This window comes from Anolis sagrei, chromosome 4, assembly GCF_037176765.1.
Source record: "Anolis sagrei isolate rAnoSag1 chromosome 4, rAnoSag1.mat, whole genome shotgun sequence".
In the NCBI taxonomy this organism is placed as follows: Eukaryota; Metazoa; Chordata; class Lepidosauria; order Squamata; family Dactyloidae; genus Anolis; species Anolis sagrei.
Genome location: NC_090024.1, coordinates 86,782,456 through 86,810,376, shown reverse-complemented (window position 1 = coordinate 86,810,376; position 27,921 = coordinate 86,782,456). Strand labels below are relative to the sequence as shown.

Genomic DNA, 27,921 nt, shown 5'->3' with positions numbered 1-27,921 from the left:
TGTATATGCTCTTACACGGAGACTTACTTTTCTTGCAATCCTATTCATTTGTTCAAAAGTTTGCATATTCATTAACTGAATAGAGCAAACGATATGCATGTGTCACAGAAAATCTGGATACTTGCTTGGTAGAAAAATAATAAAAAATACAGCTCTCCAAAAGCCAGATTCTTCTATATATACACGTGTAGGAATAGGTTCTGAGAGTGCCTTGGACTGCGAGAAGATCCAACCAGTCCATCCTCCAGGAAATAAAGCCCGACTGCTCACTGGAGGGAAGGATACTAGAGACAAAGTTGAAGTACTTTGACCACATCATGAGGAGACAGCAAAGCCTAGAGAAGACAATTATGCTGGGGAAAGTAGAAGGTAAAAGGAAGAGGGGCCGACCAAGGGCAAGATGGATGGATGCCATTCTTGAAGTGACTGGACTGACCTTGAAGGAGCTAGGGGTGGTGACGGCCGACAGGGAGCTCTGGCGTGGGCTGGTCCATGAGGTCACGAAGAGTCAGAGATGACTGAACGAATGAACAACAACAGGAATAGGTATAGCATGCATCTACACTGTGGAATGAATACTGTTTGACATCACTTTAACTGCCGTGCCTCAATGTTAAGGAATCATCACTGCTTTTAGTCTCCTTGTTGAGAGAAAAAGTGGGGCATTGTCACGATTCCAGGTCTCTGCCGTTATTCAGGCAGAGGTGAATCAAACAAACACCCACTTTGTATCAAACAGTTTAATTAAAACAGCACTTACTTTCTGGCTGTTTTAATAGTCCAAAACATAAAACATAACATAGCACTCAGCCACAGAATGTAAAACAAAACTGACAGAAAACACTGTTACAGGTTCAAGATAACACCGTAGTCAAAAGGTCCAGTCCATTGGTCAAACGCTGAGAGTTGAATGAGCTAAGTCCAGGGATCAAGAGTCTATATCGTAGACAAAAGCCAGTTCAGAGATTCAAGGTTCCAAGAGTACAGGAGACAGGTCAGGATATCGAAAATCCACAAACCTTGGGGAAAACCAGCAGCATCTACCACCAAAATAGACAGATGCTTTTCTCTCAAAGATCAGTCCCAAGTCTAGTTCCTTATATCCAGAAACACCCAGCTGCAACCTATCCCTTGCATGTCTTCACCCTTAATTGCTTTACTTGTAAACTGTTACTTACAAATTGCTCAGCCCTTTAGAACTAAGATTTACATTAACCCTTCCATCACCAACTGCTAGGTCTGCCACCACCAACCACCATCAATTGCAGGACATGATACATGACAGGCATAAATAAACATTAATTATCATCAGCATCGTCATCTTGATCTCATGATCGTGGAAAAAAATAAAGCATGGATCAATGATGTTGCAATTCCAGGCGAGAAGCAACTCGAAAAACTTACATTATACGAGGATTTAAAGACCGAACGTGAAAGACTCTGGCACAAGCCATTAAAGGTGGCCCCAGTAATGATTGACACACTGGGTGCAGTGCCTAAAGACCTTGGCCTGAACTTAAAAACAATTGGCGCTGACAAAATTACCAGCTGCAAAAGGCTACCCTACTGCATCTGCACACATTATTCACCAATACATCACACCGTCCTGTATCCCTGCCTACAAACCTGCTCGGACACTGCGTTCAGCGAAGGGGGCCCTCCTCTCGGTCCCAACCCTGTGTCTCAAGCGCAGCTAGTGGGAACAAGAGAAGGGGCCTTCTCTGTGGCCACCCCTTCCTTCTGGAACTCCTGCTCTAAGGAAATTAAAACAGCCCCTTCACTCCTCTCCTTCAAGAAACAACTAAAAACCTACTTTTGTATGTTAGCCTATGGAGAGAGTGATGGAGTAGTTACTAGCGAATCTACCTCGTCTGATGATGTAAATATTACCTTGACTTATTGAAGAGCTATATTTTTATATTTTTATACAGTTTTTAATTGTTTATTGTGTTATTTATGATGCCTGATTCATTTATATGTTTTAGCCAAGGTGTTTAATATGTTTATTGCAATTTGTTTTCATGTTTTATTCTGTCATTGCATATGGCCTTGAATGTTTGCCATTTTTTGCCTTTGGAAGCTGCCCTGAGTCCCTTTGGGGAGAGGACGAATTAAAAATAAAGTTTATTATTATTATTGTTGTTGTTGTTGTTATTATTATTATTATTATTATTATTACTATTTGATACATAACAAGATGAGTCCACAGCAAACAAGATCACTATGCTGGCTTTTGTATTGGATCACACGTAGGACACTTCCTAAGTGTCTAGGACTGTGATATATCAGCAAATAATGCGTGCAGATCCGAGTAGGGTGGCCTTTTGAAGCTGACAGGTGGCAATTTTGTTTTTAAATGCAGGCCATGATCTTTAGGCACTGTACCCAGTGTGTTGATCACTACTGGGACCACCTTTACTGGCTTGTGCGAGAGCCTTTGCAGTTCTATTTTTAAATCCTCATTTCATGTAAGCTTTTCCAATTGCTTCTTGTCAATTCTGCTGTCACCTGAGATTGCAACATCGGCAATCCATACTTGATTTTTTCCACTATCGTGAAGTCAGGAGTATTGTGCTCCAAAATTCTGTCAGTCTGAATTCGGAAGTCCCAGAGTACTTTGACGTGTTCATTATCTGTAACTTTTTCAAGCTTGTGATCCCAACAGTTCTTTGTCACAGGCAGATGGTATTTGTGGCATAAGGGTCATCTGAGCAATGGTATTATGCCTCTGCTTATAGTCCATTTGTGTGATCTTCTTGCAGCAACTGAGTATGTGATCCATCATTTCATCCGCTTCCTTGCAGAGTTTACACTTGGAATCTGCCGTCGATTTTCCAATTCTGGCTTTGATGGCATTGGTTCTAATTGCTTGTTCTTGGGCTGCAAGAATTGGGAATCTCTCACTCAGGCACTATTAATGCTGTATTCACAATTTTTGTTTCTTATTGCCAGCAGTTTAATCTGTCATCTACTTCGTATTAATGGGAGTGGGCTTCTCCTTACAGGACAGTGCCAGGCAGAAATACATTGAACTCGTATCCAGTTTGGTTTCTGCAGAAGCATCTGTGGCTAAAGAAACCTCTCCTGGTAGCAAACCTGACTATCAAACACTACAGGTTACTACTAAAGACAACATCACAAAGATTGTGTTAAATCGTCCTAAGGTGAAAAATGCTATCAACAAAAAGGTATGGCTGGTAAATTTCACAAATCATGAAAAGGGGGAGGGAAGACCACTTTTCAAGAAACACCATGTAAAACCTAGAATATATTTTTCTTTTTTTCCTCTCAGTATTCTTAATTTTCTTTATTTGTATCTGTGTGTGTATTTGTATACGCTCCAGCAAAGGATCGCCGCCTTGTTGGGGCGCTGGAGCTTGAGCACCTCAATGATGTCATGAGCAAAACCGTGAAGGGCCACCCAAGACGGGACGGTTGTGGCAGAGAGGTCAGACCAAGCGTGATCCCTGGGGAAGGCAATGGCAAACCACTCCAGTATCCTTGCCAAGAAAACTAAATGGACCAGTACAACCAGAGATATGTCGGTATGCCATTGGAAGATGGGACTCCCAGGTCGGAAGATGGCCAAAATGCTACTGGGGAGGAGCAGAGAATAAGTTCAACTAGCCCCAGATGTGATGACGCAGCTAGCTCAAAGCCGAAAGGAAGGCTAGCGGCCGACGGTACTGGAGGTGAACGACGAATCCGATGCTCTAAAGATCAACACACCATAGGAACCTGGAATGTAAGATCTATGAGCCAGGGCAAATTGGATGTTGTTATTGGTGAGATGTCAAGACTAAAGATAGACATTCTGGGGGTCAGCGAACTGAAATGGACTGGAATGGGCCACTTCACATCAGATGACCACCAGATCTACTACTGCGGACAAGAGGAACATCGAAGAAATGGAGTAGCCTTCATAATTAATAAGAAATTCGCTAAAGCGGTGCTTGGATACAACCCAAAAAATGACAGAATGATCTCAATTCGAGTGCAAGGAAAGCCTTTCAACATTACAGTGATCCAAATATATGCCCCAACCACAGCTGCTGAAGAAGCAGAAGTAGATCAGTTCTATGAGGATCTGCAGGACCTACTGGATAATACACCAAAAAGAGACATTATTTTCATTACAGGAGACTGGAATGCCAAAGTGGGAAGTCAAATGACAACTGGGATCACAGGCAAGCATGGTCTGGGAGAACAAAATGAAGCGGGACGCAGGCTGATAGAATTTTGCCAGGAAAACTCGCTGTGTATAACGAATACTCTCTTCCAACAACCTAAAAGACGGCTTTATACATGGACCTCACCAGACGGTCAACACCGAAATCAGATTGACTACATCCTTTGCAGCCAAAGGTGGCGGACATCCATCCAGTCGGTGAAAACAAGACCTGGGGCTGACTGTAGCTCAGATCACGAACTTCTTATTGCCAAATTTAGAATAAAACTAAAGAGATCAGGGAAAATACACAGACCAGTTAGATATGATCTCACTAACATTCCTAGCGAATATACAGTGGAAGTGAAGAACAGATTTGAAGGACTAGATTTAGTAAACAGAGTCCCAGAAGAACTATGGACAGAAGTCCGCGACATTGTTCAGGAGGCGGCAACAAAGTACGTTCCAAAGAAAAAGAAAACCAAGAAGGCAAAATGGTTGTCTGCTGAGACACTGGAAGTAGCCCAAGAAAGGAGGAAAGCAAAAGGAAACAGTGAAAAGGGGAGATATGCCCAGTTAAATGCGCAATTCCAGAGGTTAGCCAGAAGAGATAAGGAACTATTTTTAAATAAGCAATGCATGGAAGTGGAGGAAGACAACAGAATAGGAAGGACAAGAGACCTCTTCCAGAAAATTAGAAATATTGGAGGTAAATTTCAGGCAAAAATTGGTATGATAAAAAACAAAGATGGCAGGGACCTAACAGAAGCTGAAGAGATCAAGAGAAGGTGGCGAGACTATACAGAAGATCTGTATAGGAAGGATAATAATATTGAGGATAGTTATGACGGTGTGGTGAATGAATTAGAACCAGACATCCTGAGGAGTGAAGTTGAATGGGCCTTAAGAAGCATTGCTAACAACAAGGCAGCAGGAGACGACGGGATCCCAGCTGAACTGTTTAAAATCTTAAAAGATGATGCTGTCAAGGTGATGCATGCCATTTGCCAGCAAATATGGAAAACACAAGAATGGCCATCAGACTGGAAAAAATCAACTTATATCCCCATACCAAAAAAGGGAAATGCGAAAGACTGCTCAAACTTCCGTACAGTGGCCCTTATTTCTCATGCCAGTAAGGTAATGCTCAAGATCCTGCAAGGAAGACTCCAGCAATACATGGAGCAAGAGTTGCCAGATGTTCAAGCTGGGTTTAGAAAAGGCAGAGGAACGAGAGACCAGATTGCCAATATCCGCTGGATAATGGAGAAAGGCAGGGAGTTTCAGAAAAACATCTACTTCTGCTTCATTGACTATTCTAAAGCCTTTGACTGTGTGGATCATAATAAATTGTGGCAAGTTCTTGGTGGGATGGGCATACCAAGCCACCTTGTCTCTCTCCTGAGAAATCTGTACAAGGACCAAGTAGCAACAGTCAGAACTGACCACGGAACAACAGACTGGTTCAAGATTGGGAAAGGCGTACGGCAAGGCTGCATACTCTCACCCAACCTTTTTAACTTGTATGCAGAACACATCATGCGATGTGCGGGGCTGGATGAATGCAAAGCTGGGGTGAAAATTGCTGGAAGAAACATTAATAACCTCAGATATGCAGATGACACCACTCTGATGGCCGAAAGCGAGGAGGAGCTGAGGAGCCTTCTAATCAAGGTGAAAGAAGAAAGCGCAAAAGCCGGGTTGCAGCTAAACGTCAAAAAAACCAAGATTATGGCAACAAGAATGATTGACAACTGGAAAATAGAGGGAGAAACCGTGGAGGCCGTGACAGACTTTGTATTTCTAGGTGCAAAGATTACTGCAGATGCAGACTGTAGCCAGGAAATCAGAAGACGCTTACTTCTTGGGAGGAGAGCAATGTCCAGTCTCGATAAAATAGTGAAGAGTAGAGACATCAGACTGGCAACAAAGATCCGCCTAGTCAAAGCCATGGTATTCCCTGTAGTAACCTACGGATGTGAGAGCTGGACCTTAGGGAAGGCTGAGCGAAGGAAGATCGATGCTTTTGAGCTGTGGTGTTGGAGGAAAGTGTTGAGAGTGCCTTGGACTGCGAGAAGATCCAACCAGTCCATCCTCCAGGAAATAAAGCCCGACTGCTCACTGGAGGGAAAGATACTAGAGACAAAGTTGAAGTACTTTGGCCACATCATGAGGAGACAGGAAAGCCTAGAGAAGACAATTATGCTGGGGAAAGTGGAAGGCAAAAGGAAGAGGGGCCGACCAAGGGCAAGATGGATGGATGGCATCCTTGAAGTGACTGGACTGACCTTGAAGGAGCTGGGGGTGGTAACGGCCGACAGGGAGCTCTGGCGTAGGCTGGTCCATGAGGTCACGAAGAGTCGGAGACGACTGAACGAATGAACAACAAATTTGTATATATAGCATTGCCAGAATGCTATATGGCAGTTTACTAAGGAGTTCATAATCTAAAATTCAACAAAGGTGGAACAACAAATGTTGAGGTGTGGAATGGAGGCAGGAAGACATAAGGAGACGAATTGTGTTTGTACTTAGAGCTAGGGCTATGGTTGTAAGAGGCTGTGCAGTTTCAGTATCAGGTGGTGACTGGATCCACACTGCCATATAATTTAGTATCAGAATCCAGATTAACTGCACTGAACTGGATTCTATGAGTCTACACTGCCATATGATCCAGTTCAGTGCAGCTAATCTACATTCTGAAACTGATTTGAAGGCAGTGTAGATCCAGCCTTTCTTTCACTTATAGGAAAGAAAAGAATATAAATAAGTGAAGCATGAAAATGGTGAGATTATTTTATATCTTGTATCACCAAGTTGGAAAGGGAAATGAGTAGATTCTTGCTTTAAAAAATGGAAAGAATTCAGCAAACAAAATGACTTAAACAAGCAGCTCTTTTTATTATAGTCCTTGGGATTAAATAACAAATTACTTGTTAATAATAATACCTCCCGACAGGGAGCTCTGGCGTGGGCTGGTCCATGAGGTCACAAAGAGTCGGAGACAACTGAACGAATGAACAATAACAACAAATAATACCTCTTCTTTTACAATGTAACTGTAATTGTGTTTTAGTTATTGTCATTTTTATGGCAAATCTCCTCACTACATCCTATTGTTCAGTATTTAGCACTGTTGTGGATTTTTAGAACTAAGTATTGAGTTGCCTTGGAATAATGAGAAATCAATGAATAATTTTAAAAGTAATTACTGTTTGGTATTTTGAAACCAGAACCAAGAAGCTTTTCAAGTTCTGCTTTAGTATCTGAACTTTCAGTGTGTAAGTGAACTGGTTTTTCACAAGAAGATTCAGCAGTAAATCAGCCTTCCACTTCCCATTTCCTCACTGGAGTTTGGCAGCTAACAGTCATCAATGAAGCCATTCTGTGATGAACATATACATGACAAGAAATAAGGGATGCTGTAGAAACCTAGTATTGATTTCTCTCTTAGAAGATCCCAACTATACTGACAATTTAATGCAGTTCAGCTTCAAACTGTGGTGCCCAGATAGCAAACTCTGATGAAGAAGTATGAACACCCTTAATTTGCATCCATACTTTGTAGTTTCTGTGATCACCATCTGGGCCTCAAACTGGTTCCAGGATTTCCTATATCATCATCTGCTCAATCCAATTTCTTTATTAAGTACCAGTTTGAAATGGCATTAAATAGTCAATGTAGATGAGGGGAAGGTGCCCTGATATTGTGCTCTGTGTTAACTCCTGTTGAAATATTTGGAAGTAAAGATGTACTGTGTTTACAAATGCAAGACAGCTTTTATGCTTACCCCCATGTGTAGCAGCTCACATATCAGCAATGACAAAAAGAGTGTTGATTTCTTCAGTAGATGGATTGCAAGACTTTCCCTCCCTTTCACATAAAGGTTAATCATGTGTATGTTTCTGAGAATGGGACACAAAGTATATCACAATGTGTTGTCGAAGGCTTTCATGGCCAGAATCACTGGGTTGCTGTGAGTGTGGCCATGTTCAGAAGCATTCTCTCTTGACATTTCGCCCGCCATAGATGTGGACAAAACATTAGGAGAGAATGCTTCTGGAATATGGCCATGCAGCCCTGAAAAACTCACAGCAAGGTATATCACAATGTGCTGAATTTGTTGGAAAGGCTTTTCACGCCTGCCTGAGATAATTTTTCTCATAGATAAAAAGAAACAACCTGTATTTCTAGGATCTGAATGATACCCCAGATCTGCCCATGAAGTAAAGTTGTAATCTCAACTGTCCTTTGATTATTCTTTCTCTAACTTTTCAGAGCATTAATTTTTTTTTACATTTTTCATCCTTTTGTGCAGATGTACGATGAGATCATTGAAGCACTTGAGGAGGCAGCAAAGGATGACTCTGTTATCACAGTTGTGACAGGTACTGCCTTGCACTCTCCCCTCTGTCAGATTCTATTTCCTTTGTAACAAAGTTATGGTCCCTGGACTAGTGATGGTCCCTGAACCTTTAGATGCTGGTCCCCGGTGAAGCTCTAAAGAAGGAAGAGACTGTTGTAGTCAATGGGTCAAAATATGGTGCTGGTTTCTGGCCCATTGGGGAAAAATTCTGAGCCCTGAGATTGCTCGAGAAGCACTGTTTTAGAGCTTATTATCAAAATTTCATGGTATGCCTATTTTCTTGTGAAAGCCTAGAAGAGCAAGAGGCACAAGTGCTATTTTTGATCCCTTGATAAGAATCAAAATCTTCTGTCTTATCATGCCTTTAAGATGATAAGACAAAAACTCTGTTATATGACTGGGAGAAAAGGGAGTGAAATCGATTGGCTATTGGTAGGTGGTATATGTATGGGAGAAGAGAGGGAGGAAAAAAGGAAGGAAAAGAAGAGAAAGAAAGGGTTGGAGAGGGGAAAGTGGAAGAGGTGGGATAGTGGTAGGAAAGAAAAAGGGAGAAGGAAGAGAATGGAGAAGAAAAAGGAGGGGAGGAAGGAGGATAAAGGAAAGGGGGACAGGTATGAGAAGAGGGAAGCAAAATGTGAAAGAAATAAATAAGATAAGACGTGAGAAGCTATATGAGGGAAATGGAGGAAGGTATAAAGGGCCCACAATTGCCAGAGTATTGCCATTGAAGCATTGTGAGGTAGGTTTTCTCAGAATTGGAAAGGGGAGAAAGGCAGGCACCGGACCCTCCTACACCTAGGCCAAGCTCGGTATATAGGTTAGTGTACATTTAAATAGTGTGTTGTCATAAACTGGATGGAGCCATTTCTTAGGCATTGGGCTTATATGAAAGAGTAGAGACAGTATGAGTCTCAAGATGGCTGGTCTGAGAAGGGAGATGGAAATGGAGGAAAGGAAAGTCTAGACCAGTGGTTCTCAACCTGTGGGTCCCCAGGTGTTTTGGCCTACAACTCCCAGAAATCCCAGCCAGTTTACCAGCTATTGGGATTTTTGGGAGTTGAAGGCTAAAATATCTGGGGACCCACAGGTTGAAAACCACTAGCCTAGAGTGTGAAGGCACCCAAACATAAGCATGCATCTAGCAACCCAGGCTGGGGAGGAAATCTGGAGGATGGGAAGTCATGGGAGAAGTAGCAGGTTTAGGTAAGAGTTAATCTCAAGACTCTTCCCTCTGAATCATCCCCTGCTCTGTGCCACATTATATTTGTTTGGAGAAGATCCACTTTGCCATCCAAATCATTAGCAACCACCTAACTTGGTCCATATAAATCCAAACATTAAGAGGACAAAAGTGTTAGCATCTTAAATGTGGGCTTATTTAGTTTTTATTGGATCATATTCAGTTGACCTTGTCCTTGTTTTTAGAGAAAAATTAAAACATATAATTCTGCCAGGTTGTGAAGCATTGCATTGCATTGTCTTCTTTACCATGAAATGAAACTGGAGTTTTCTTTCGACTGTGACCTGTCTGTTCTGCAAATCATACAATATTATCCCAGTTCAGAGGAAATCCTAAATAGTGTTGATTGTGTTCAGTATCTCTAAGCAAATAAAAATGGTACTCCCAAGCAATGCAGTTGGAAAACTTTTTATTTAAATAATTTGGATTTGCAAGTCCTAATAACATCATTAAGAAAGTTAAGTGTGTGCTTGAAATCCTACAATTTATTCAGTGATGCCCACAATGTGTTTGATGTTTCAATCTAATGTGTCATTGTGTACATAACTGCTGCTCCCAATTTATATATTTCGCTCGTCCAGAAGCCTTACTCTGTGCTTGTCTACAGGTAATGGAGATTTCTACTCTAGTGGAAATGACCTGAATAACTATGTCGACATCACACCAGAGGAAATAGAGACGAGAGCAAAGGAGAGTGAAAAGATGCTGAAGTAGGACATGTTTTCCCTTGTATTGAGTTGTACGTAATCAGTGTGCAGAATATTTATGAAGTGGTAAATAACATATTAAAAAACACTTTTTTTCAAAAATCCAAAACCCAGATTGTAACCTGCTCACATTCACTTAGAAGCAACTCCCAAAGAGTTCATTAAAGCATTTAGGATTACAAATATAGATACATCTTCAGTATCCGAACCTTGAACTTCATTCACAGGAGTCCGATTGATAAGTATATTTTGACTGAAATAAAAATTTAGTGTCCTAGGAAAATATAAGATATGTCATAGTTTTGTGTTGTAGACATAGATTTATTTACTTTCCACTTGTAGGTTTTTGTCTTAATCATTACTGATAAAACACAATTGAGGAGGACTTCAACCATCTATTTAAAAATGTCTATAAATATGCTGCCCTATGTCTCCCTCATCTGTAGAGGATCTATATATAAAATTAAGCAAATAGTGGAACACTGACTAAGCACCATTAAAATAATGAGTTATCCTTGCCGAATCCAACAGTTTGAGCCCACAATTGCCCACATTTTACTACCTGGGAGGCACAGAAATAAGCATTTCTAAATCTTAAATGAACAATTACATAAATACTTCATAATATTGTGGTTTCTTTCCAGTTGTAGTGCAATACACTATGTATTGTATTTATTTGGTTCTTATTGATTGCCATTCTGCAATCAATTTTACAATGCAGAGCACCCACTATATTATGAAACTATTATATTAAACAAAGAGAAAATCCCCAAACAAATTGGACCTTCTTTCTTTGGCTTACAGAGCTGTTTAGGGGAAGCAGAAACATCATTCGTTTGAGTCACCAAGAGACATTGCAGCATGATAGAAATCAATCAGTTTAAAAAATAGTAGTTTTGTCTTAAGACCCTGGGATGCAAAATGGCTGAGGATGTGAGGTGCGTATTGCGCAACAGCATGCAAATGTTCAGTACTAAAAAGATAGCATTTTCCATAGTTTTGGTATCTCCTGTCATGAACTGATGTCAAGAAAAGACCATAAAGGGACAAAAAGTACTAGGATTTCAAGTGGATATTTGGCACTATTTGATCAGAGATGGCATATATTATAGTGCACAGCATCATTCTATTACAGTTGCCATATTTTTATATTATGAGAAAGTTTCTGTCTGATAGGGAAAATCATTGTATCAGTCTTGTTCCTTTCTATTTCCAGATCTTTTGTCGGCAATTTTATTGATTTTCCTAAGCCCTTGATTGCCGTTGTGAATGGACCAGCTGTCGGGATCGCTGTAACTCTCCTTGGACTGTTTGACATTGTTTATGCTTCTGACAGAGTAAGTCTACTGCATGGTTGCTTCCGTTCTTCTGTATTAGATCTCATTGAATCTAATACAGATGGTGAATAAAATCTATTTAGTTTTTACACAGCCTTTCTTTCTCTACAAAGACTCAAAGCTGCTCTGGGCTTCAAACAACAATAAAATTACAGTGGCATTTGATTAATAATGGTTGGATTCTGTGGATTAGCTTTCCTTCTTTGTACTTCTTGAAATAACTGGAGAAGTTGCATTAAAAGGTTGTTAGAAATAACTTGCTAATTTTCCAGTAAGTTAAGTGTCAGTAGTCAAGAAGACCTTGAGTTGGTATTTGGAATTTCTATCATTCTTTTTGGATCATAAGTGCATACTCTCATTATGTCAAGTTAGTGGAGGAAGATTATTTGCAGGAGATAGGAATGGGGAATCTGGACAGGAGACTCATTCTTTATTACTTCCAACCCATCTGAAAATAACTGCTGTCCCAGTAAATCATAAACTATTAATGTGAATTTTTCAGATTTCAGACATGTCTCTATTAACTGATTACATCTAGGCCCTGACTTTTATGGAATGAGCTGTGATCTTCCGTGGGTAAAAGCATGTCCAAGGCCATCACTGTTCTTGTTTTGGATAGCTGTTGAGGGTCTGAAAAACCAAAATCTAGCTTCATTGTTCCTTTGTGTTATAAATGAGCAGCAGAAACATTGACTTTAGTAGCTAGGGCCACACTCATTATCTGATTTGTGTTTACAAATGTCCACAAGCTAAACTTATCTGTAGTCTGATTGTTATTCATATCTTGAACGATTGTTTAGGTGTAAGTTGTGTCTTTGTAAAGTGAGCTTTTAGCATTTTAATTGAAGACTCTTTATGCTATATTACATAATGCTGGAAAAATTCAAGCAAGATGATATATTTTTTGGCTGGTACTTTCATAACAACAACAACAACAACAACAACAACAACAACAACAACTTTATTTTTGTATCCTGCCACCCTCTCCTGAAGGGACAAGCCCAATCAACATGGTTTAAAATATAACACAGTAACATTCATAAAACAACACCATAAAACTATAAAACAGCCATCAAGCAAACAACCAATGGCCTGACATAGTAAACAATTACTGAGCTTGGGCGGCTTGGTGCAAATCAGTTGCAAGGACAGGGCTGATGGATAAAGAGAAAAGGCCAGATGACAGATTAGGAATAGAAGAGCAATATGAAGTAGAACACTATATCTATGGGCAGGGAACAGAAGTAAACTACAGGACAGGATCTTAGGTCATAGCTGGGAGGCCAAAAATATCTGGGGAACTGTCTAATCGAAAGCACAGTGGGACATCCACATTTTTAGGTCTTTACAAAAAGTGGACAGGATGGATGCCAGTCTAATCTCTCTGGGGAGAGAGTTCCAGAGTTGGGGGGCCACCAGAAGATCTAGAGATCACATAAGTCTGTAGGGGAAGATGCAATCGCGAAGATAGGCAGGTTCCAAATCGTTTAGGGCTTTGAAGGTGATAAGCTGCACCTTGAATTGAGACTGGAAACTTATCAGCAGCCGGTGGAACTGTTTGAACAGGGGGTTGGCCGCTCCCTGTAATTCGCTCCAGTTAACAACCTGGCCACCGACCTTGCACTAACTGTAGTTTCTGGGCCGTCTTCAAAGGCAGCCCCACGTAGAGTGTGTTACATGTTTCTCTGGTTACTGTTTACATTTAAATTATTACTGGAGTATATCTTTTCACTAATTAAAAAACGTTTTAGTAGCTCCCAATATCACTGCTATTCCAATATTGCCTTTGTTGTGATCAGTCCCACTTTACTGCAGTTCCAATATTCTGGCAGTATGAGTGGCCATTATTTTCCTCCTCTCTCACACACAATAAGAGCAGTGTATTGTTTTTACTCCATGTTTGTTTCTTTTATATTTTTCTTTTACTTTAAAAATGTTTTGCTATAATTGTGTGACAAATTTAAATCAAAAAATCAAAAGGTATACATGTACTGGGTACAGCATACATGCATAGAAAGTAAGGCATTATGGAAGTGATTGCAGGACCATGGATTGCCAAAGCAGCACCATAGCATGAATGTCATGAAGCATTATCCTGATTGTTTCCATATTGGTATGTTTGTTGGCTTCAAGGACATGGCTTCTGCAAGACAACAGAGTGGGGTGATAAAGTCCTTTGTTTTTTACAGGCTACATTTCACACACCTTTTAGCAGCCTGGGTCTGAGTCCAGAAGGATGTTCCTCTTATACATTTCCCAAAATTATGGGATTGTCCAAGGTAAGATATTCATGCTTTGTTTGTTTGTTTCTGGGCTGATTTTGAATAAAGTTGAACCCTAAAGTACTGTAAATCAGGGCCTTTCCACACAGCCATATAATCCAGAATATCAAGGCAGAAAATATTACAATATCTGCTTTGAACTGGGTTATCTGAGTCCACACTGCAGTATATTCCAGTTCAGAGCAGATACATGAAACCGCTGGGAGAGGTCATCCGGAGTTTTGGAGTTGGGTGCCATCTTTATGCGGATGACGCGCAACTCTACTACTCCTTTCCACCTAATTCCAAGGAGGCTTCTCGGGTGCTGGATGAGTGCCTGGCCGCTGTGTCGATCTGGATGAGGAAGAGCAAGCTGAAGATCAATCCCGACAAGACAGAGGTCCTCCTGGTCGATCGTAAACCGGACCGGGGTATAGGGTGGTTACCTGTGCTGGACGGGGTTACACTCCCCCTGAAGCCACAGGTCCGCAGTTTGGGAGTCCTCTTGGATTCTTCGCTCACACTTGAGGCTCAGGTGTCGGCGGTATCCGGGAGGGCCTTTGCACAACTGAGACTTGTGCGCCAACTGCGACCGTACCTCGTGAAGGCTGATCTGGCTGGGGTGGTCCACGCCTTGGTCACCTCTAGAATGGATTACTGCAATGCGCTCTACGTGGGGCTGCCCTTGAAGACGGCTCGGAAACTTCAATTGGTCCAGCGGGCAGCAGCTAGGATGCTAACTGGAGCTCATTATCAAGAGAGGTCTACCCCTCTGTTTAAGGAGCTCCACTGGCTGCCATTTATTTTCCGAGCCCAATTCAAGGTGCAGGTGCTTACCTACAAAGCCCTGAACGGTTTGGGACCACCCTACCTGCGTGACCGCATCTCCATCTACGAACCCACACGCTCGCTCCGGTCATCTGGGGAGGCCCTGCTCGTGATCCCACCTACGTCGCAAGCGCGCTTGGTGGGGACACGGGACAGGGCTTTCTCTGTGGCGGCCCCCCGACTTTGGAATGCCCTTCCAAAAGAGCTTCGTCAGGCCCCTACTCTAGCAGTTTTCAGAAGGAACCTAAAAAGGTGGCTGTTCCGATGTGCCTTCCCAGATTAGGAATCCCCATCCCAAGTCCTAGAAGCACTTTAGCACAACCAATGTTGCTGCACACCGCACTTTTAATCCTACGTTCCTCCTGCCACTCCAGCACTTTTAACCCTGTACCCCATTGCGCCGGCCGAACCAGTTTTAATAGTGTCTTGATGTATTGATGTATTGTTGTGGTTATTTTGCTTAATTGTTTGATTTGCTTTGTTTATTGTTGTGTTATGTTTTATTGTATTGTGTTTTGAGGCTTCGGCCCGTGTAAGCCGCATCGAGTCCTTCGGGAGATGCTAGCGGGGTACAAATAAAGTTAATAATAATAATAATAATAATAATAATAATAATAATAATAATAATGTGGGATATTTCCAGATGTGTGGGAGGGGACTCAGCATGCTTTCTTGAACACAGAAGCAAAGAAATGTCCTCGTTACTTTCTTTGAATAGAAATGTGTCATTACTTTCTTACTTTCTTTGAATAGAAATGTGATGGAAGTAAATAAGGTTAGATCTACACTGCTGTATATCCCAAGATCTGATCCCAGATTATCTGCTTATCCCAGATTATCTGGCTGTGTAGATCCATATAATCCAGTTCAAAGCAGATAATCGGATCAGATCCTGGGATATAGGGCAGTGTAGATCCAGCCTAAGAAATGGGTGAAACAGAGTTACACCCAACATCAGTCCTCCCTTAGATCCATAGAAATGAATGGAACCCGTTAGTGTCAATTCAATTAAATATCATTTAATTAAGTGAAGTTTCTCTAGGTAGGTCTAGTGTTCAGTTTACTCATTTGCATGATTTACTTACTTACTTGATATCCTGCCGTTCTTCTGAGATGGGACTAAAGGCATTTTCCAACAAACAAAATAGCTTTCAACCAGTTGAAGAAGCATTTCTTTCAGTTGACACACATGGTCTAGATACACTCTGTCTTCCAGAGAGCATTTCAGAATGTAGTGTCACTACAATTAATAATGGTCATGTGTGAGATTTATGGTGTCTTTGGTGCACAGCACTGTCCTAGAAAGCATTTATTTGCACAACACTTTTGGCAGCTAAAAATAGACTTAACAAGTACATAGGGAGCAATAAGATTTCTTATCAAAGACTCTGACATTCCAGTGCAATGTTGTTTACTTTCATTTTCAGGGTTTTAGGATATTTTTCCCAGTAAGTCCTACCTAATCTTTTAAACTGAAGGTACCAGTTTAATTTGGGATCTTTTGCACAAAAAGCAAGCATACCATGGTTAAGCTCTTAGCCTTCTTGCAATAAGATTTTTAAAAAATGTTTTAATTTTATTTTAATCATTTTCTTGCTTTTATTCAGGCCACTGAAATGCTGCTTTTCAACAAAAAGTTGACGGCTGCAGAAGCTTGTTCTTGGGGACTTGTGACGGAGGTTTTCCCTGACAGTACTTTCCAGAAAGAAGTCTGGACAAGACTGAAGGCATATGCAAGTCTTCCCAGAAATGTAAGTGTTAGATGTTAGTGATCTGGATGAAGAAAATATGTTTTGGTTCCCTTTCATAAATCCTAAAACAATTCAGTGTGGGGGAAAAGCAGTCTTTCTGAAATCAGTGAGAAATTGGTAGAGTCAGAAATTAGTGGTGGTGGCACTTAAGGCTTTGGGATTAGTGTGTAGTCCATCAGGCACAGGTTTTTCCTTCCCATTTAGAGACATTTCTGCTATGCAAGCCCTGGCTATGCACCCCTTTAGTGAGAGTAACCTTAGCAGGATCTCTGTTCCTGATTGTAAAGGATGAGAGGAATCATCTAGCTCTTTCAGAAACTAGAACACAAACCAAAAGATGAGACATTCCACTCTAAACTTTGTGAAAAGTATAGTTACTGTAAGACAGGTATGGGCAAACCCAGGCCCGCAGGCCAGATGTGGCCCCTTGCACTATTTCCTTCAGTCCCTGGAGCCAGCCACATGTCACCCCCTCCTCTCAGCAGGAGGATGCAGTGGCCTGCCACACCATTATGACGAGAGGAAAGTCCTGCAGGCACATGCAGCTCCAGCCCCACGCCCCCCCACCACTTCAGTAATTTTCAGCCGCCCATCCCAGCCTCCATGTTAAAAGGTTTGCCCATGACTGCTGAAAGAGCTAATCAGTGGAATGGACTGCCTTGGAGGTTGGCGGCTCTCCCTGTTTTGAAGTTTTTAAGCAGAGATTGAAAGGCTGTTTCACAGAAGTGTGGCATTGTCCTTATTTTCTTTTCTGTTCTCACTCTGAATGTTTTACTTTGCAAAGAATCAAAGCTCTAAGGCTATATCCTTTAACACTTACATGTGATAATATCCCATTGAACCCAAGATTGTTCACCTCTGTGATTTTCTACTTATTAATAAGAGGAGGTCATACAAGTATGCTTTTCAATAAACAGCAGAGACTTTTGTTGTGATATTTCTTCATGCTACACTGTGATATAATATATGCATGGAATGATTTCATGCATCCTGGCATGCAGCTTTGGGTAAGAACTTCAGCAGGATTTATTTGGCAGTATTAACTGGAATTGGAAAATAAGTACTTTACTTCTCCATATAATTCTTTTTGAGCACAACTTTAATTTCCAAGGTGATTTCCACCAAGCTAAGTTCACAATTCACGACTGGAGCATAACTATGGACAAAATACGTAGAAAATCAGTGAAAATAAATCTGGAGAAGGGTAATTACACTAGAAATACCTCTTGCATTTCAATCAGCTAAAAGGAGCCCCCGGTGGCGCAGTGGGTTAAACCTGTGCTGGCAGGCTCAAATCCGGGGAGAGGCGGATGAGTTCCCTCTATCAGCTCCAGTTCCTCATGCAGGGACATGAGAGAAGCCTCCCACAAGGATGATAAAACATCAAATCCTCTGGGCGTCCCCTGGGCAATGTCCTTGCAGACGGCCAATTCTCTCACACTAGAAGCGACGTGCAGTTTCTCAGGTCGCTTCTGACACAACAAAAAATTCTGGAATTGGCCTCATTCTACCTTCAGGACTACTCTTGCCATGACTGTTAAGATTTTCAGGATTATCTATGGTAACAATACCTCTGAATTTTGTTGTACATGTTGCCACTCTGAATTTAACTCATAATTTGTAATTTTGGACAACATTACCTTTCTATTTTCTAAGTCAAGTGGGTAATTCCTGAATCTCCTCTTAGCCAAAGAACCTATTTTTTCTGCCCCTTTCTTCTAGACTGCCTAGGGATCAGTACATTGGCAAAACTACAAAATATTTCCAGATATTTTAGGCTTGGCTTCTTATTGTATCACATGAAGAATGGAGTTTCATTAACACAAGAGGTCCAACTTCTGTTTAGAACATGTGTAGCTGCTTGAAGAGCCTCAGCCCACAGCCTGCTAGACACCTATGTATCATATGTCATGCTATCTTTCATTATTTTGAGCACACCAATCTTTCTTTCAGCTACACCATTCTCTGCTGGAGAATAAGGATTGGTTCTCTGGTCTACAATTCCATTTACTTTTAACCTATCTTGGAATTGTCCTTCCATAAATTCTCTTCCTCTGTCTGACCTCAGACAGCTTAATTTGTAAGGAAATTTTATTTTTTTTCATTGCCACCCAAATAAGCAGGAAAGCTTTTATTTTTCCTTTATTGAAGCAGTTTACACAGTATATACAAAATATACAAACTTTACAGCTTCTTCCTCACGATTCACAGCAGGAACCCTCCAATACACCATCCATCCCTCAACAATCCTCATCGAACTTAGTATAACTAAAATCTATATACTACTCCCAATACATTAACCACCACACATTAATTACAGTTGCTTACCTCTTTTACAGGTGGTTAGGCCTGGGGTATTAACTCTGCTATTACTTAGAACAGGGGTCCCCAAACTAAGGCCTGGGGTCCGGATACGGCTCTCCAAGGTCATTTACCCAGCCCTCGCTCAGGGGCAACCTAAATCTGAAACAACTTGAAAGCACACAACAACAACAACAACAATCTTATCTCATCAGCCAAAAGAAGGCCCGCGCTTCCCATTTAAATATGAATAAGTTTATATTTGTTAAAATTGTTCTTCATTTAAATTATTTTATTGTTTTAAGTGTTTTTTGCACTACAAATAAGATATGTGCAGTGTGCATAGGAATTCATTTATGTTTTTGTTTTTTTCAAATTATAATCCAGCCTTCCAACAGTTTTAGGGACTGTGACCTTGCCCTCTGTTTAAAAAGTTTGAAGACCCCTGACTTAGAAAATGCCAGGTAATTTCCAAATCCTGACACAAACTACAGTGACATAGGCCATAGCAACAGGAGTGGGGGAACACAACTGGCACTATGGCTGTGAAGGAAGTCAGGCATTGTAATAAGCTGTTTGGAGCTCAGTCTTCCAATGCCACTTTTATACAACATGGGAGAAACAGTATGCAAAGGGATATTGAAGCACCTTGGGATTTAACTCAGAGAATGAAGTAGGGACCATAAGTTTTCATAGAGTCTACTTCCATAGATGCATCTGAAAATAAGACTGAAGCCTACAAAAACTCATTCTGCCAACTTCACTCTTTCAGTTAGTCTCTAAGGTGCTTCAAGATTCCTTTGCATGCTGATATTCCAAATGAACACAGCTATGTTTTGAAACATGGAGAATGGTGCAACTGCTAATAAAGTGAACCCAACAGGAATCCAGGCGTTGAGTGTGCCTTTTAATGTGTTTCTCAATTGTTAACGAAATATCGCTTGGAACTAACAACAGGTTGTTAATTGACCTCTCTTTTCACAGTCCTTGACATTTTCTAAAAAGTTAATACGAAGGATGGAGAAAGAGAAGCTACATGAAGCTAACTCTCGAGAATGTGCTTGCCTCCAAGAAAGATGGACATCTGATGAGTGCATGAATGCCGTAATGAAATTTTTTCAGAAGAGGTCAAAACTCTGATGTCTTGTTAGCAAGGCAAAATTCATTTCTATAATACTCGTTTCCTTATCACAACAACAACGTTCCTTTAATTAATAGTTAAGTTACCTATCCAGATTGTGCCTTAATGCTGACAAGGGTAATCCACTTATTATATCGATGACACCATTACTGAAGTCGCAAGGTTAGTAATGTCGCCGAGTTTTTGGACTTCCGTAATTTGGGTGTTTTATATTTGGACATGAATTTGTGATGCCAGAAACATCGCATATTTCTCTCCGGGCCATTAGGTGGGAAAGCTCTCATTGCTTTGCAAGCTGAGCGGATTTCTCTAAATGCGACAATGACCGTTTGTCTTCCAAAAGGAGTCACTGATTCAATCTCACCAAATTTCTCAAGCTCTCGAAGGACTGATTTCTGGTCATACTGTGTTGACATACTCTTTGGTGTCCATCTGTTGTAGAGAGGGAAGGGTGATATTGTTTGTCTTAGAGTATTTTAATTAAAATATTTTCTTTACAAATGCTTATACTAAGAACAAGTGCTGTACAATTTGACATTTTCTCTGCTGTCAATCTGTCATAGAGGGAACTGTGGTGTTAACTCTGTTTTTTTCTGTTAGAAAATTTGAATTAAAATATTTTCTGTACCCATGCTTGTACTAAGAACAAATACTTTATAGTTATCTAATAGGTCTGTGTGTCTTGCTTTCCTAGATGATATTTCATAAGCATTACAGGTTAGTATAATAAAGGCCAGGATCTGTTCATGAGTTACTCTAGTGTAATTCCCTATTTCCTCAGTGCAAGCAAGTTTTGGACATTGACCATAGAGGTATTCTGTATCTTCATGCTCAAAGCCTCCTTTGAGCTTCACAACAGCATTGTACAATGTCACCTGGGTAGGACTGAGACACCCCAATGACCACGGAAGTGGAGTTCCACTTGAGAGCCATTCAACTCTTGTTCTGCAGGAAAAGAAGCTTTTTCCATCTGAACCAGCAGCTTAAGTTCACTAGTGGAACTACCTAGTGGAACTACCAGTAGCCCATGCTGTTCTTGGCCAAATTAACAAATTTATTATAACATGAGCTATAAAAATTCAGATCCAGGTATTCACAGAACATCAACATTCTAGCATTTGGTAAACGATTTAACACTTGTGTCAAGAATCTATTTAGGGTACATGACCAGCAATACACTGAAATTTTCTAATTTTTCTGGATTTCCTTTCCCTGTAATCTCAATGTCAATAACCATTCGCCCAACTATTTCTATAATTGAATTTATGTAAAATACTTCATGCATTGAAAGAAGTGAACTAGTTTATGAAGTCTCACTCTACAGTAAATATTGTAGTCTTTAAGATGTGACACAGCTTTTCCTCAATTTTGATGCAAGAGTTTCATAGGACTATCCCTTCAAACATGAGTTGTATTTAAAAAAACAATTTTAAAATTGTGCTAGAGCTAAATGTATGATGCCTTTGATTTTTACCCAGGAGCAAAGAGATATAGTTTCCCCTAAAACTAGTAAATTATAAATTATCAATAGAAGCTTTTAAATCTGAAACGATGAAAGCTGATTTGTGGGGAAAATGTTAGCTTGTTAGTTTTCATTCTGTTACATGCAATTCAGGTAAATTGCTTTATTGTTTCCCTTCTCAATGGTTATTTTTCTTTTTGTTTCTCCAAACTTCTTTTTATCATGTATAGGAAAGATACTGGCATTTCCCCAATACAGAATGACAAATAACTTGACCAGGGTGTTTAGTAAATAAAATGCCTTCCTGAGAATGAGAGAAACACCTTCCTCTACTCCCTGTGCCAAAACATATGTACTATGTGGTTGCTTCTTTTAGAAAAAAAAAGCACCCCCACAAAATTGGATAAAATATTTCATGTGACTCTGAGAATATAAATTCAGCATAAAGTATATCAAAGTAATCCATTTGTGCAGATGGCTTTTTAAAACAGTTTTCTCAAATCCTGAAGGATAAGAAGTTAAAAGTTCTGCAGCAACTCATGTAAGAGCTTCCAAACATTCTTTTCTGTTTCCTTGCGTGCATAGAATTGAGGATGAATTCAAATTATTGAGAATAACCTTGGTGTCCCAGTCAGTGTGGAAAATAAAATCCCTATAAATAAATACTACAGTCAAATAAGTATATATAGTCATCTTCTGTCAAGTAAGGACATTCTCAGTTTGATATGCTGAGATGGAAGAAGTGGCAGAGTTGAATCTACAGTGAGGGAATGCAAAAAACTCGGGGAGAACTAATCCTTATGTCCAAATATCCATCATTCATGAGCTGGAACATAATTTTTAAAATAAAGGAGTCCGTGGGTTTACACTTTTCCCCTCTTTCTTTGGTAGGTTTAGTTTGATTCCCTCCTGTTCCAAAAGCCTTTAGTTTGGACTTCCTTCAGGTTTTCTTTTGTCTTTTGCAGTGGTTCTCTTCAGCACAAAAAAAATGTCATAGAGTGTCATATTTGGGATTCTATTTCGTTCCACCATTTCCAGTGTTTTGACAAGTATAAATCTCACAGGGTGTTCTGCTCCAAAGAGAACACTGTATAAGAAAGTGTGACCTGATTATTTCCTGGCCATTAAGGTTTCATATTTTGGAATCTTGCATTGTACCAGGTAGAAACTTTCCAGAGCTTTTTTTATATATAAAAGGCATTTTAATTAACTGTCAAGCTGGCAACCTCTCTGTGACTTGGCTACATCCCTAAATATATAATGGATGAGGAGATAATGAGTGTCCTGAAGAAAGAGCAATATGTAGCAAAGAAATAGAAAAAAAAATAGGTAAGAAGGAACAATTGTGGATAGCCGTATTCTCGGGTTTGCTGACTCTTCTGCTTTAACATAAATATAACATGCAAACAAATAAATTCTTGCCAGAAGGTTCCCAGTGAACATCAAGAGGATCCCCCAACTCCAAAATATGAATATTGAGGGAGGGGGATGCTAAACATACAATTAAATGTAGGATAAAAGGTGACTAAGGAACTGAATATCAAATGTTTGTATGGACCTTCAAGGTGCCTGTCATCTACAACAAACATTTACTATAGGAGCAGATTTTGCCATTTCTTTCTTTTGAAATATAGTCTGCAGCATCCAGTGTTCATTTGACAGTCTCCCACCCAAGTACTAACTCTGCTTAGTTTATAAGATCAGATAGAACCTGATGCCATTAGGTATTTAAACCTAGATAATAAAATATAAGATCATTTAAAATAGCTTTTACTATATATCATACCTTGCAACTATAGTTGCCATTGGAGCATCGTTTCTGTAGACTTCTGGCACTTTATGTTCTATGGCTGCCTTGTTGGAAAAAAATCTTTTTACTAGGGGCATGTGATCAGGTGGTGGTGAAGAATATATATCCTGAGGTAGTTCCTTCATTGGATACATATCAAAATAGGAGACTTTAAAACCTGAAGTCAAGGGAGGAAAAAGAAACTTAAGTCTTAAGTACTGAAACCTCAAAAAGATAGCAGCACTTTTTTATTTTTCCTGGCACTCTGATGCAGCCAAACATGCAATAAATTAACAATTGCCAATACTTATATCCAGGACAAGAGAAGATGGCTAAATTGATATTCATCAGAATGCTGTTAAATCAACAACTTTAGTATCTACTATAGCTCACACAACTCACTTGCGATATTACATGTAAATCTTTTTTGTACACAATTTAACAATGTCCCACTAGAGAGGAATCTTCGAAAATATGGAAAAGTAATTAGATACCAGAAATTAAGATCTGAGATCACTTTGTGTGGATCCAATCAACTTAGCCAAAAGTTTTCCCTTGTTGTGTATATACACTTGCAGTTAGACTATGCATTATTAATTGTTAAGCTACTGGAATAGCTCAGTTAACAAAGAAAAAGTGAATTTGTTGTCTAAGGCTTTTATGGCCAAAATCACTGGCTTGCTGTGAGTTTTCTGTGCTGTATGGCCATGTTCCAGAAGCATTCTCTCCTGACATTTCACCCACATCTATGGCAGGCATCCTCAGAGGTTGTGAGGTTCGTTGAAAACAAGGTGGATTACTTTTAAATACAAAATTAGTACAAGAGGCAGAATTAACATGAAAAGAATATAGTTCAACATGTTTCAGCAAATGTTTTATTCTTAACTCAAGTCTGGTCAGCTTAAGTGGACAAAAATATTTTGAACTTTCTAGAGGTCTTTGAAGGCTTATTCCAAAGTGTATTATAAGCTTCATTTTTCTTATGATTGCTATTTTTATAACCAAACCTATAGATTTATATTTGGCGCAGATTTGTGTACTCAAGAAAAGGGAAGTATATTTTGCTGTTATTTGCATGTATATTGAGGGATTCTGAAGGCAACTGCTGTTTGCTATGCCAGCTGCATTTAGGCACATAAAGCTAAGGTTGAATCCAGGTCTTTGCCAGGTCAAGCTTTGTTTATTAATACTGCAGACATTCTCCTGCAATCTGATCTTAAAAGTCTTCTTGTTTGATTCTATTTCTGTATCCTCCTAATGCCAATCCTACTAAGAAACTTTGAATTCAAGGTGAAAAAGTGGGTGCTGAATGACTGCTTAAAAGCTTTAATAAAAAGGAGTTTCGCTACCAAATGCTGTGTAAATTGAGGCGTGTGGGTATACATTTAATTGTAATTTTCACAATATTCTAAGTGTAAAAGAACAGAAATTAGAAGACTCAAGTAACTGTTGTATGATATGATCTCTTATAGTATATTCAGAAATAAACCTCCTTGATCACAGCTATTCATAGGTAAATGTGTAAAGAATAGCAGTTTTAAACCCAAACTGCAAGGGGTGGGGGAGGGGGAGCAAGGTGGCTTTCATGCCCCTGAAGCCCAAGAACCATTCTTTGTGGCTCAGGGTAACACATTATTGTGAAAACACTTTATATCTACTCCAAATGATAGAGATGAAAATGATATATTAAATAAGATAATACAGAATTCTAAAATACCCATAAATCCAAAATTTGTTACAAGGCTGTTAGAGATAACCATACCTGTTCATTTTCTGATGGTTGAACATACCAACTTTGTTTCATGCACAACATTAGTAAAAAAAAATGTATAAAATTGCCATCAGGCTATAAAGTGTCTATGAAATGTCAATTAATTTTTTGTTTAGTCTTGGGTCCAATCTCCAAGATGCCTCATTATGCAGGTATATGGAAATGCAGGTGTTCAATAATCTGGAGGGTGATGGATGGGAATCCAAAATACAAATCACTTGTGGTCCCAAGCATTTCAGATAAAGGATTCCAAACCTGTATAATGACCGTACATCTTGGCTGATACAAGTTTAAAATGCAGCAAATACAATGGACAAGATAGCAAAACACACATTTTCTAGCTTCTCGCTATGCTAAGGCACAAACATGAGAGGGATACTCAGCTTCTGGGAAGGAGAAATGCCTCTCTTAATGACATCATTGCAAAACCAGTACAACTTTTGATAGCATTCTATTTCTGAAAGGAATGAATTGTGACATGAGGGGAACATTAGAGGCATCATATGGAAGGAAATTGCCAAACTCATAGCAAACAATCATCAACGTTCTTTAAATCAAACATGCATAGCTTGAGTGCATCTTTCTTGCCATTTATTCTCCAGTTCAGGCATGTATGGTGGGTTTTTTTTCTTTTTTTCCTAACGGGTTTTCACTTGTTTTACTATTTTTAAACACCTTAAAGTCTTGAGTAAGTTAAATGCTCTTTTCTCCCATCATATTGAATTGGATTTTTCCAGATGGGATGTGTCTCTAGGAAGCATTAATTTTATTGAAATATAATCCTCTCTATCCCACTTCAGACATTTATCTTCCACGAAGGAGCATTAAAATAGTTTTTGGCCTTCGTTATCACTAGTATTATTTAAAAGATCAGGAAACAACTTTTCAAGCTCTAGGTGCTAAGATGTTGTGACTTAAGGCATTAATTTTCTCAGATTCTGAACTAGCCACATAAAAACTATATTAGCATGTGACAACATGGCATAATATTTCCTTTTGGCAGCCATCCATTTCAACCTAGAAGTGTCATCTAAAGGAGTATTTTTTTAGTTCTTATCCCGTGTTGATAAAAGCTCTTTAGTTACAGCTGCACCTGTCTTGTCCCAAGGCTATTTAAACACTGCCAATCTTTGTTCCCTTTTAAAATGATCAGGTGTTCAATGCTTTGCCTACTAGACATCTCCTCTGAGCAAATATTTTCACATTCTCTGGAGTTGCCAACTTTTTAAGCTGCCTAATGCAGGAGACAGAACAAATAAAATGTTTCCAGTCTTATTACCATCTGCATATCTTTATATATAAAAATATGTATGCGTGTTTGAACCACAAAACCTCCTACATGGCTTCATGGATCTGGACTATAGTTGGCACACATACCTTTCATTACCCAATATAAATCAATTGGAGATGAGAGAGTGGAGGTAGAGGATGATCCATGCACATCCAAAAAGCTGTGTGAAACCCACCCACAATAGATCTGGACTAAACTTGATACACAGACCCTTTACAATCCAAGTTATAATACTGATGGGAGTGGGCTGTTAAGAGGATAATTGAAGATGTAGTCCATCCACATCTGGAGAATCATGTACATTCCACCCATGATGGACATTAACTAAATTTGGTACACAGACCCATCATGATCCAACTAAAATTATTGGTGGGTTTTTGAGGTGAATCATAGAGGATGATGGGAGTTGGGAGTCCAGCCACATCTGGAGATCTGTGTCAATGGAAGTTTCAACCCAGCCAGATCTGGAGCTGATGCCATTTCCAGCTGGCCAGATCTGGAGTGGATGAAAGCTGAACATACTCAAATCTCAGGGTGATAGGAGTTCCAGCCTGAACAGGACTTTAGCTCATGGAAATTACAGCCCATCACCTAGATGTCATTTTATAAAAGGTCTCATTATACAGTTATACTTTTTCTAAAGGGACCATTCATAAAATCATAAAGGTAATAATGATTAATTCTAATGAATAGTACAAAATAATGCATATCTGGCAATGCCAAGTACATAGACTAGTAGTGTATAAAATGTGTGGGCGCAGCACATACTTTTTTCGTCATCTTCATAAGCACACCGAAGCAGCATCTCTTTTAGTGGGTCTTTCAAATTGCCATAAAGTCCAGAAAGCTTTAGGAATACGTAGTCTATGTCTTCCCGGCTGTCGTGGGTGTTCAGCTTCTGATACATGACTAGTGGTGGCAAGTTCAGACTAGATCTGGTTTGTGGAACAAAATTCTCCTTCTTTCCCAGTGATCGATGAGTGGCCAGTGGTGAGAAGTTCTGAAAAAATCTCATCCTATTCATCCTTGAAATTATTACTCCTTTCTTTGTCGCACAAGGTTATTAGGACGCTGGCAATTACCCAGTGAAGGAAACCCAACTTTCTGTCTTTCTATTCCAATGGTTATTTGTTTTAATGGCAGAAAAAACAATTTCCCAGCTCCTACAGGACTGTCAATCCAGGTGTCACAAAAGCAACGTGACATCACAAACAGACATAGGGTGAGGTGAGCATATGGACAAATGACACTGTTGTAGTATCCCTAATGTTGATAGCAATTGACCAACATCAACTACATTCCTGTCAGATTTTGCTGCACTTAATATTAAGTGGGCAATAGAGAGGAATTGAGAAAAGTGGGCTCCAGCTCCCTTGCGAAAAACACATCCCTTCTCTTCAACCAGTCCATCTTGATGGCTGTGTTGTATGAAGAAATATGGCAACTGTAGTAATTTCCTTGGATTCATAAATCATGTTATTATAAATCACATCTGTATTCTATTCAT

General features: G+C 39.7%; 2 protein-coding genes across 5 annotated transcripts in view; one reads left to right on the top strand and one right to left on the bottom strand.

Annotated features, from left to right (window-relative positions):
* Positions 1 to 20,728, top strand: part of LOC132774561 (enoyl-CoA delta isomerase 2-like) — a 50,567-nt gene extending 29,839 nt beyond the window's left edge. For all 4 annotated transcript variants that reach the window (XM_060774765.2, XM_060774764.2, XM_060774763.2 and 1 more), the window contains exons 4-10: positions 3,006 to 3,188; positions 8,488 to 8,557; positions 10,383 to 10,485; positions 11,699 to 11,819; positions 14,009 to 14,098; positions 16,516 to 16,659; positions 19,945 to 20,728. In XM_060774765.2, coding sequence (XP_060630748.1) covers positions 3,006 to 3,188; positions 8,488 to 8,557; positions 10,383 to 10,485; positions 11,699 to 11,819; positions 14,009 to 14,098; positions 16,516 to 16,659; positions 19,945 to 20,100 — 867 coding nt within the window. In that variant the 3' untranslated portion in view covers positions 20,101 to 20,728. The remainder of the gene's footprint in view (positions 1 to 3,005; positions 3,189 to 8,487; positions 8,558 to 10,382; positions 10,486 to 11,698; positions 11,820 to 14,008; positions 14,099 to 16,515; positions 16,660 to 19,944) is intronic.
* Positions 20,248 to 27,438, bottom strand: LOC137096934 (testis expressed protein 56-like). Its single transcript, XM_067467515.1, has 3 exons — positions 27,183 to 27,438; positions 23,350 to 23,530; positions 20,248 to 20,533 (listed from the first exon to the last, which is right to left on the bottom strand). Exons 1-3 carry the CDS (start codon positions 27,436 to 27,438, stop codon positions 20,248 to 20,250), a joined length of 723 nt encoding a protein of 240 aa, XP_067323616.1.
* Positions 27,439 to 27,921: the final 483 nt, after the last annotated feature.

What these genes read in the sequence shown, in the direction of transcription:
- LOC137096934 (XM_067467515.1), bottom strand. Translation starts at nt 27,438, where the DNA reads ATGAATAGGATGAGATTTTTTCAGAACTTCTCACCACTGGCCACTCAT. An exon ending in TTATGAAGATGACGAAAAAA is followed by an intron (nt 23,531 to 27,182) that starts GTATGTGCTGCG and finishes CCTTGACTTCAG; the next exon opens with GTTTTAAAGTCTCCTATTTT. An exon ending in ATGGCAACTATAGTTGCAAG is followed by an intron (nt 20,534 to 23,349) that starts GTATGATATATA and finishes TCTCTACAACAG; the next exon opens with ATGGACACCAAAGAGTATGT.